This window comes from Melozone crissalis, unplaced genomic scaffold (genome assembly GCF_028551555.1).
Source record: "Melozone crissalis strain CALT ecotype California unplaced genomic scaffold, PUWL_Pcris_2 ptg000017l_1, whole genome shotgun sequence".
In the NCBI taxonomy this organism is placed as follows: Eukaryota; Metazoa; Chordata; class Aves; order Passeriformes; family Passerellidae; genus Melozone; species Melozone crissalis.
In genome coordinates this window covers 7,403,621-7,413,828 of record NW_026535795.1, presented here as the reverse complement: position 1 = coordinate 7,413,828, position 10,208 = coordinate 7,403,621, and the positions used below count along the sequence as shown (strand labels likewise).

The window sequence follows — 10,208 nt, the reverse complement described above, 5'->3', positions numbered from 1 at the left end:
GCCAGAACGAGCTTCTCTCACTCCCTGAAGCTGGAGCAGCCCTGCTGCCACCCCTGGGTGACACTCCCAGGGGCCAGAACCCCGCCATCCCCAGTGGGAGCTCGAGCACCCCTGGAGCTGTGCCCATCCTGGCCCCGGTCGTGTCCCCTGTCACCCCGGCAGGCAGGGGGGGACAGGGCGCTGGGTTTGGCTGCTGCTGGGGCACAGGCAGGGAGGGGACAGGGGGGTGGCCTGGGGCAGGAGTGAGACTGAGGGGTCCCCCCGAACCCCACACGTGGCCAGAATCCTCTGCCCAGAGCAGCCCAGGGCTGAGGGTACCGTGGCTTGAGTGCATAGAAAAGTGTCCCTCCGACCCACCAGCGTGGCCCTGGGGTCCCCACACGAACCCCAACGTGAAGGACATGCCCAAATTGCGTCTCTGCCCTGGGGTGGGCACGGGCAGGGGGAGTCCAGAGGAGCCGCCCGATGCTGGCACACAGTCCCCACATGGCCCCTCCCCAAATCCGCTGTGAGCCGGACCCAGGGAGGAGCTGCCACCGTCTGGGCACCGCTCAGGGGCTGCGGTGACACTGCTTGGTGCTTGCAGTGAGCCCCCGGAGCAGCCTGGCACCCCTGGCTGCTGCCCCCACCTTCCCTGAGGAAAACAGACCCAGCCCCAGAGCTGCCCCAGCCGGGGCTGCCTCTGCCCAACCAGCACCAGCACACACCCCCGGGGCAGCTCCAGTACAACCAGCACACACCCCCGGGGGCTGCTGTGACGGTGGCAGTGAAGGAGCGGTGCAGGTGACAGGGGCCCAGCCCACTGCCCAGCCCCAGCCATGCTCTGCATCCTCCTCCTAAAGGGTTTCCAAGGCTTCCAGTTAGCACCAGTGAACCCAGCGATGGCCGGCCCAGCCTGCTGTCACCCCAGCTACCAAGAAATGGGAAACAAAAGCAACGTGATGCCACCCCACTGCCCCCACACCCCTGCCAGCCCGGCCGTGTCACAGGGCTGGGCACCCACGCTGTCCCTCAAGGACCCCACATCCCCACAGCTCCCAGGTGCAGCTCTCCCATCCCACACCTCCCATCCTCCAGTGCCTCACACGGTGCCCCATGGCACAGAGGGGCCCTCAGTGCTGCCCACACTCCCCTGCCCAGGCAGGGCTTGGCACTGTGGCTCGGGGCAGACAGGGGCCAGAACCCTTTGGAGCCATGGCAGGGGCACAGGGGATGCAGGGAAGGCACAGGGGCCGTGGGTGTGGGGGCAAGGGGGGCAGCACAAGGCTGGGGGGTCCAACAGCTCCCCTGCCCTGCAAACCCCTGCCAGCCCCTGCACACACACACACACACACACACACACACACACACACACACACACAGAGCCCCCCAGGACAGTCCCAGCTGGGGGGCACAGGGTACATTCAGCACAGCCCCTCGGTGGGAGCCGGTGGATCTGGGCAGGACCAGGGACACATTCAAACCCAGAGCCCGAGCAGCCCCACTCCTCTGGGGAGGCAGGAGCAGCCAGGACAGGCGGGGCAGGGGCTGGGGACAGGCAGGGGGGACACAGGGTGAGGTCAGGGGACGGAGGGAGGGTCCCAGCTCAGCTTGATACTGCAGAGCTGGACGGGGGTGATGCTGATGAAGGAGTGAATGGAAATGCTCCCGGCTGGGAAAGGATGCCAGCCCAGGAGGGGAGAACGGCTGGGGGTGAATCCCACTTTGGGGAATCCGGGGAACGCCGGCGGCCCCGCACAAACCCCGCAGTGGTGCCAGCCAGGCCCTGCCACCCCCGGCCCCAGCGGAGGTAGAAAATGTCACACAAAATGTCACCATTCAGGTGAAAACAAACCCAATGAGATGAAGCAGTTCCTGTGGGGATGGGGGGGAGGATGGTGTGCAACCATCCTGGCCTCAGCTGGGGACCCAGCTCCGAACCAGGGGTGCAAGGTTCGTGCCCACCCACGAGGGGCCCACCCAGGCCAGGGTCTATTCCCCACAGGATATTGGAGACCCCATGGAGTTGGGGACATGGCTCAACCCTGAGCCGGGGGGACTGAGGATGGATATGAAGGGGCTCACTTCGGGTTGGTGTGGCAGAGCTGGGGGAAGTGGGAGACATGGTGGGGACTGGATGGACCCCGGCTGTCCCTGCCCCAGCTCCCTGGGGGCCACCAGCCGCATGCACACCCAGTGCAGCCACGTTCCATCCCCACGGCTCTGCCGTGGCACAGGCACCTGTGTGCTGCCCACCGTGCCCACCGTCCCCACCGTGCCCCTGGCAGCTGCCAGCCCCCAGCCCCATCCCAGGGTGCTCCCTGTCCCCATCCTGCACCACTGATATGGGCCACAGCACCCACCGCCTGGGCTCAGGCACCGGTGAGGTATTTTGGCAAGGACGAGCCCTGGAGGGCGTGGGGGCGGCCGCCGTCGGGTGGGACGGGTCTGGGCTGCGGGAAGGCAGCGCGGGGAGGGGATAGCACCAAGAGACCTCCCCGGCCACGGCCCACAAGATGCTTGGCACGGCGACACGGCAGCGCCGGCGAACCCGAAGGAAGGCAAACAGCTGTGGAGACACAGGGTGGCCCGGGTGGCACCGGCGCTCCCGCCGCAGCCTCACGCCCCGCAACCTACACGGTGGTCTCGTACTCCAGCACCTCCTGGGGGGCGCCGGGGGTGCGGTACTGCAGGCGGGGGGTGGTGGGCGACGCGTACTCCAGCGCCAGGATGGTCTTCCGCAGGCGCCGGTCGATGAAGTGGGCATCCCAGGCCGGGTACTTCTTCCTGGGCAGGTCAATGCGGATGACGGGCCCCTCTGTCCGCGGGGCGCGGGCGGCCGGCGCCGGCGGGGCGCAGGGTCTCACCTGGAAGACGGGCACGCAGCTGTCCCGCTCGCCCGGCGCCCCGTCCCGCTCGCCCCCTGTAGTCCGCGGCAGCGAGCGCGGGGGGCTGGTGACGGCTTCCACGGGGGACCCCGGCACCACCGGGGGCGGCTCCTGCCGGAAGATGCAGCCCACGGAGCGGTGACTGAAGATGGGGCCGTTGGGGTGCAAGAGGCAGTAGTAGATGAACATGAAGAAGATGCCGAGGGCGAAGCTGGAGCTGACCACGCAGACGAGGATTAAGGCGTTGAAGTCGGAGGTGACCTTGCGGTCGTAGTAGAGGAACCAGAGGATGGTGAGGGCGGCGTTCTCCGACAGCGTGATGATGTAGTAGATGCACATGCGGTAGCGGCTCCGACCCTCCTTGACGTTGAACCAGCAGAAGATGTAGATGATGCCCACCACCATGTTGTAGATGATCTCCTCCCACTTGGACATGCAGAAATCCGTCTCGCCCTGGATGATCCAGAAGGTCATGATGCACCAGTGGGTGACGATGAAGATGCCGAAATAGAGCTGGAACACGGAGGCGAAGAGGGCAAAGGCGATGGCACGAGCGGCGATGGTGAAGAGGTGCCAGAGGATCTGCACCACGGCGCCCTTGTAGGACATGGGCATCTTGTCCTCCCGCGAGTCCCGCAGCACCTTCTGGTAGGACGCGATCATCCAGGCCAGCGAGACCAGCGAGGCCGAGGCTGAGAGTCCTGCGGGGAGCGGCCGTGAGAGCCCACACGAACCAGAACCTCCCTCCCCTCACCCTGTCCCCTGCCAGCGCTGTCCCTTACCCTGCAGCGGCTCGATGCTGTTCTGCTGCACCATGATGCTGAGCTGCAGCACGAGCTGGGGCGCGCTCTTGAGGAAGGCCTCGAGCAGCCGCAGCATGCTGATGTCGGCGCTCTCGAACATCATCCGCCAGTAGAAGTGGCGGCGCCGGTGCTCGGCCTGCCACCGGCTCTGCAGCCCCAGGTACAGCGTGCGGAGGTACCTGTGCGGGGCAGGCCAAGGGTGAGGTGAGCCCACGCTGCCAGGTGAGCTCACCCCACTCTGTGCACACCAGGAATGCCCTGTGACCACTGCCAACCTGTTCCTGTTGATTTGGGACCATGGAAAGCTTCCCTAGGCCAGTAGTGCCAGGAGCTGCAGGACAGCAGCAACGATGAATGCACCCCTCTCCCAGACTCCAATTTGGGAAGGGGCAGCTTGTGCAAAGCCAGCTCAGCACCCCAGAGCCCTGGGCCATCACCATGCTGCCCACCCAGCCATACACTGCCTACCCACCCATCACTCCAATCCTTGCCCACAATTCAGGGTCTGGCTTCCTCACAGGGACCCCATCCCCAGCTTCACTTTCCAGCCCCCCATGGATTCAGGCTGCCCCAACCCAGCACCACATCCGGCTGCTTCTCAAAAGGGATATTTTGGTCCCAGCTGGCGCCGAGCCCACCCTGCTTCCTCCTGCCCCGGCCGGGATGGAGGAACCAGCTGGTTGTGCCGTGCTGCCCACAGGAAGCTCCTGGCGCTCATGCCGGTGTTGCCTGGGCTCTTGGCAGGGCTGCAGGCTCAGCCACACGCTGGCCCCGGCCATCTGGTGGTCGGCCGGGGGTCAGCAGGGCCGTGCGTGGCACGGACGCACGCCCGGCTGAGTCACCGCCACCAGGGACCCTCCCCACGGCACCGGGCCAGAGCTGGCACCACGGGAGGGACGCGGGGCTGGCCAGGCAGGGCTTCCCCGGGCAGTCCTGCCTGCACCACGGCCAGGGCTCTGCTGGCCAGGAGGAGAAGGGAGCCGGGTGAGGAGGAAAACAGGCGCAGCAGGAGGACATCGGGCCACAGATTCCTCCCAGAGAATAAAATCCTCTGGCAGAGCAACGGCTTCTCCATCACCTCCAGAATGTGCTGCCAGACAACTCCATCAGCCCAGAGCATGGGAGAAAGCCTGATCGCAGCACTTTCAGCTCATCCGTCAGCAGGAGGAGGCAGCAGCCAGCCCTGCTCCCGCTGCAGGGACAGCAGAGTGCTCCCACCCCGGGGCTGCACAGCCCGGAGAGCGCACTGAGGGCCATCAGCTGGGGCCACCGAGCCCCCAGGACACCCTGCTGCCATCTGCTCTGCCCTGCCAGCCCCACTCCCAGCCCCCACCGGCTTCTCTGTGCTGGTGTCAAAGTGACGTTTTAACCTCCACCTCCGGGGCAGCGCCTAATTTTAGCCTTTGCTGCAGCCTGTGCCTCGCTGCTTGGGGTGGGGAGAGGCTGTGGCCACCTGGCTCCTGGCCCCTGGCACAGATCTGCATCCCAGTGCCACCTGCTCAGGCAGCCAGGCCAGCGCTGCCATTGTGCCACCTCCAGGGCCAGGGCCCCTCAGAAGGGCCCGGTGAGGGACCCTCCTCTCTGGTGGGGAGCAAACCAGTGGGCAGCCAGGGGTGAAGGCACAGCATAGGGGCAAACAACAGGGGAGGCAATGTAAAACCCTGGCTGCTGCAGGGCATCACTGCTGTCCCAGGGTGCCCATGCATGAACCAGGCTTGGGAGCTGGTGACCTCATCCTGTCCCTGTAATTAGTCTTGATAATTGGGCTCATCAGTGATCCCACTGTCCACAGCACAGAGCAGCCCCCACACACAATACTGAGCCCCAGCCCTGGGTCCTGCACCGTTCAACAAGTGACCCGTGGCCTCCCCAGCTTTCAGCAAGGGCACAATTATCCCTCTGTCAGCCAGCTCCATAGGTCTCATTAAAATGAGATTTCATCTCCCATCAAGTCTCCCGAATGAAACGTTGATTCTTATTTGTTCTGCATTTGATCATGCCATGGTGTTTCAGCCCAGCGAGCGATCCCGGCGCTGCCAGCGCGGCAGGCGCTCCCCAGCCCCGCGCCACGGCAGCTGCACGGGAAACACAGAATCAATCACTTGAAAAAAAATCATTTAATTTTCAAAAAAACTGATGATGAGGCAGAAACCGACAGCGAGAGCTCTCAGGGCTAATTGCTCCCTCCTTTGTATTGCAAAGAGTGATCCAACAAAAACCCTGCAGCAGGAAGGTGGTGGCTTGGTTGGGCACTGGTTTTGTCAGAGCCCCACTACAGCTGGATTTGTCACCAGTGTCACTGTTTGCCCCCAACTCCCAACTACTGAGCCCAGCTCTCAAATGCTGGAAAAAATGAATGAGGAGAAAAGCCCAGCTCTGGTTGCAAACAAATCCCCTAATCATCATCCTCAGATGGAAAAGGATGAGGGACCCTCTGGTCCCAGAGTGAGCTGAGGGAAGTGTGATTTTCCTAGAAGATAATTTGGGATCTCATCCCTTAATCCTGTATTTAAACAAGGAGAAAATTGCTTCTCTGTTACAGCCATTTTAATCCCTTACACATCCTACCAAGTCAGGTCATGAGGGAGAGCTGCACATGTGCCCATGTCACTGCATGGTGACACATATGTGACACATGGTCACGCAGCCACTGTGTCCCACCAGCCCCACACCCCAAGGTGTCCTGGCTGCTTGGGGCAGATGGGAGTACCAGAGGGCACCTGTGCTCAGGGAAAGGCTTTGTCTGGCCCTAAAAGCCCCTTGTCCTTTTCACCAGGTGGGCCAGGTGGGGACTGGCAGCACTGGGTCCTGCACAGAACAAGCTGACACCCCAAAGCTGGGGGCCCCAAGAGCTGGGGGGCTCCTGCCCCAACACAGACAGAGCAAAGCTCTAGGGAGCAGAGTGGTGGGGAAACCTGCAGGTCCCAGCTCTGCCACCCCTCATGAGCCCACCCAGGATGACCTTGCCCTCCTGGGCTGCTACCAGACTGGCACCAGGGCTGAGGGGTGGCACTGGGTCCCCGAGCCAGCAGAGGATGGGGGTACACAGGCTGAGAGGGGAAGAGAGGGAGCTGCTGGTCTGGCCCCAGTGACCCCAGGCAGCCAAACCATGTGTGACCCTGTGCTGACACAGACACAGGCACTGATAGGGCTGTCCCCAGCCCAGTGGGACCTGCAGCACACCCTGGCCAGCTGCCAGCCCACAGAGGAGGCAGGGGACCCTGGCACATTTCCAGGCAGGAGGACACTGGCATGAGCAGCATCCCTGCCCTGCAGAGCTGCTTTGGTGAAGAAGCTGGGGACTTCATGAATGGATAACAATTCCTGAGCTGCAAAACCATCCAAGCATGGCCCACAAGCACAGTGGTGGTGTGGGACCAGCTGGGGACAGGCCCTTGCTGCTGCTGCTTACACGGGCACATGGTTATGCCACCAGCAGCATCTCCAGAGACCACTGTGATGGAGCTTGTGCATGTGCACCATGAACATACCAATGACTGCTAACTTCAACAGATTTAATCAGGGATAACCACAGAGCCAGTGCCCACAGCTGCTTTTGCAGGTGGGAAGAAGCTTTCTTTTTGGGGACTGGGGGTCTTTATCACAGGTAGGGCTCGGGGCTGTGCAGTGAGGTTGGTAGAGGTGACATCTCCAGAGGTGAGGGAGGAGGCAGGTAAACCAGGAAGGGGGAGATGTTTGGCAAGGGGCACAGTGCTCTGACCAGGGAAAATGCTTTCTTTCACCTGTAGCATTTATCCAACACTTCTTTAACTGCCACATCCTCCTGCACCGGATCCAACCCCACTAATGGGTTTAACAAACTGCATTTAACTGGTCACCCCAACTAATCCCAAATCCAGAGATTAGAAAGAGCCTCAGCTGCTGCTTGAGACCAACATGTCCTGGAGGGTGAGTGCTGAGAGTTACCGCTTTAATTGGCTTAGGAGTCTCCATGGCTCAGCTGATCCAAGAGCGGGACTGACACCTCCAGGAGCAAAGCCCGCGGCTGCTGCTCAGCTCCAGCTTGGGCTGGGATCAGGTGTGTCAGGCTCACTCCAGCTGCAGGCAGGGCCAGAGAGCTCCTGTCCTCTCCCTCACACACCAAAGCGGGTTTTGCACCCACCCTGCAGCCAGAGTACCCTGAGAGTGGCCCCGTTGTCAGGGGGATGGGGAGGGCAGGTGTGCTGGCAGGTGTGCTGAGCACGGCACACGCTGCTCTGTCAAACAAAGTTAAACACCCAGAGCATCCCAGAAGGAGGAGTAGGGGAATGAACATGCAGACACCAATAGGGAACGAGCAAAGAGCCTCTACCACAGCACTCAGGAGGGGAAACAGGATGGAAACCCGAGCAGGGAGTGCTGCTGGCTCCAGGCATTGTTCTGGGCATTGCCTTTGTCTGCCCTGCCAGCCCTGGCTCCTCCAGAGCCGCTGGTGCCTGGCCCAGAGTGGGGTTTGGAGCTGGGAGGGCGCAGGGCTTGGCCCGTGGCACAGCAGGGGAAGGTGCCAAGAAAACATCACCTTGTGCAGCTGGGGGGTCTGCAGAGAGGCAGTGAAGGGCCTTGATCTCCCCCAGCCTGTCTGTCTGCTGCTTGCCCTGCCCAAGCCACCAGCCTGTCCCCAGGACTGGGATGGGGCAGCCTGGACAGGCTGGGGAGCACCAGCACCTCCTTGCCCAGCACCCCACACATCCAGTGAGATCAGGACAGGAGCCCTGAGTTGTTCAGGGCCCAGCATAGTCACTTCACACCCCCAGAATCACACTGCCATGGCCAGACAAGTCCCCAACAGGCCCAGCACCACCAGGCAGCAGGGCTGGCAGGGCTGTGGCACCGAGCTGGGCTGCGGCTCCTCACCCACACCCACAGCTCCTACCCACACCCACAGCTGCTGCCCACACCCCCCTGTGCCCATGGCTGAGAGCTCTTCTCCATCACCCATCTTTCTGGGGCTGCAGAGACATTGATCCCTGCGCCTCCCCAGCTGCCTGGCCCCTGCTTTCACCTCTCCATCCCCACCCATTTCCCCATGCCTTGCCAACCCCTCCTGGAGTCTCCATGCTGTCATCCCCACCCATGTCCCTGCTGCACTGTGCCGCTCCCTCCAGGCCCCGCCTGGCTCCATGACCCCCATGTGCCCCCTCCCCACGTACCTCCAGCCCTGCCCAAGCTTTAGCAGGAGCATCAGGCCCTGCAGCAGCCCCATCCCAGCCCCCTGTACCCTCACCCCCAGGCACCCTCGTACTTCCAGACCTGCCCCAGCTGCAGCAGGTGTGTCAAGCCTAGAAGCATCCCCATCCCCTCAGCACCCCTATCACCCCGATACCCCCACGCCCCCCGTTCTCCCATACCTCCCACACAGCCACACCTGCCCCAGCTGCAGCAGGTGAATCAGGCCCTGCAGCCGCCCCATCCCCTCTGTGCCCCCACCCTCCGGGCACCCCCACTCCCCGGGTACCCCCGTACCTCCAGACCTGCCCCAGCTGCAGCAGGTGGATCAGGCCCTGCAGCAGCCAGACGCAGAGGCGGCAGCAGCCGCGGGGGCCGCTGTCCTTGGTGCCGCCGCCGCTGTCCTTGGTGCTGGCGGCGAAGTCGTAGACGAACCACCTGAGGCTGAGCATCTGCACCACGAGCGAGGGCAGCAGCACGAACAGCAGCGTCAGCCCGAACCACCAGCGCTGCCCCCGCACGTAGTAATGGGCCGCCAGCCACAGGTCCGAGGCACCGTCCGCGAAGCAGACGAGGAGCGCGCAGAACACCCAGCAGCCGTCCCGCAGCCGGTACCGCCGCGCCGGGGGCTCCGCGCCCGCCTCCCGCCGCCCGCCGCCGCCCTCGGGGCTCTCCAGCAGCACGGCCGGGCCGCCGCCGCCGCCGTCCGACTTCGCGGCCATGTTGTCGGGGGAAAGGAGGAGAAAGGAGGGAGCGGGAGAGACTTCCGGAGGGATGGAGCCCGCCCCGGCAGCGCCCGCCCCCGCCGGCCTCGCCCCGCGCCCGCCGACAGCGGCTCCCCCCGCCCGGCGCCGGGAGCCCGCGGCGGCTCCCGCCGCTCCCCCGCCGGAAGGGGCAGCCGCCCCCCCGCCGGCGCCGCGGGGTCCCGCAGGAGCGCTCGGTGCCGCCGGGCGCCGCCCCGCGCTGGGAAGGGCAAGCGGCCCCTCCCCCGGCCGGCCCCCAGCCCCGGGCCCCGCCGGCACGGACCGCCCGGACCTGCTCGGTGCACCCACCCCGTCCCGGCGGAACCGCGCTGTCCACACTCCCTCCTTTCTCCTCCTCTCCCCCTTCCCAGCCCACCGAGTAAGAACCGGCGCTTCCCGGGAAGCTCCTGGGTACCCCCGCAGCTCTCCAGCCCCGAGGCTCGGTCCAGGCAAGACCCTGCCCATGAGTCCAGGCTTGGCCTGAGGTCCGGGTGAGTGGAGGTGTGGGTGCCTCCTCTCCCCTTAGGCTAAGACAGGACCACAGACCACCAAAACCCTGCCCAGCGCAGCCAGAGAGGGTCTCAGCAGGGACTGGCTGGGCTCGACATGAGCCCTGCTTTGGAGGGAGA

At 64.2% G+C, this 10,208-nt stretch overlaps 1 protein-coding gene across 1 annotated transcript; it reads right to left on the bottom strand.

The window, feature by feature from the left end:
• Positions 1-2,309: 2,309 nt before the first annotated feature.
• XKR7 (XK related 7) lies at positions 2,310-9,558 on the bottom strand. The gene is made up of 3 exons (XM_054274555.1): positions 9,134-9,558; positions 3,650-3,849; positions 2,310-3,568 (listed from the first exon to the last, which is right to left on the bottom strand). Exons 1-3 carry the CDS (start codon positions 9,556-9,558, stop codon positions 2,613-2,615), a joined length of 1,581 nt encoding a protein of 526 aa, XP_054130530.1. The 3' UTR covers positions 2,310-2,612.
• Positions 9,559-10,208: the final 650 nt, after the last annotated feature.

Bases quoted from the DNA above. Each gene is read 5' to 3' on its own strand.
- XKR7 (XM_054274555.1), bottom strand. From the start codon at position 9,558: ATGGCCGCGAAGTCGGACGGCGGCGGCGGCGGCCCGGCCGTGCTGCTG. The intron at 3,850-9,133 runs GTACGGGGGTAC...TGCCCCGCACAG, and splicing joins CAGCTGGGGCAGGTCTGGAG to GTACCTCCGCACGCTGTACC. The intron at 3,569-3,649 runs GTAAGGGACAGC...CGCTCCCCGCAG, and splicing joins CAGCATCGAGCCGCTGCAGG to GACTCTCAGCCTCGGCCTCG.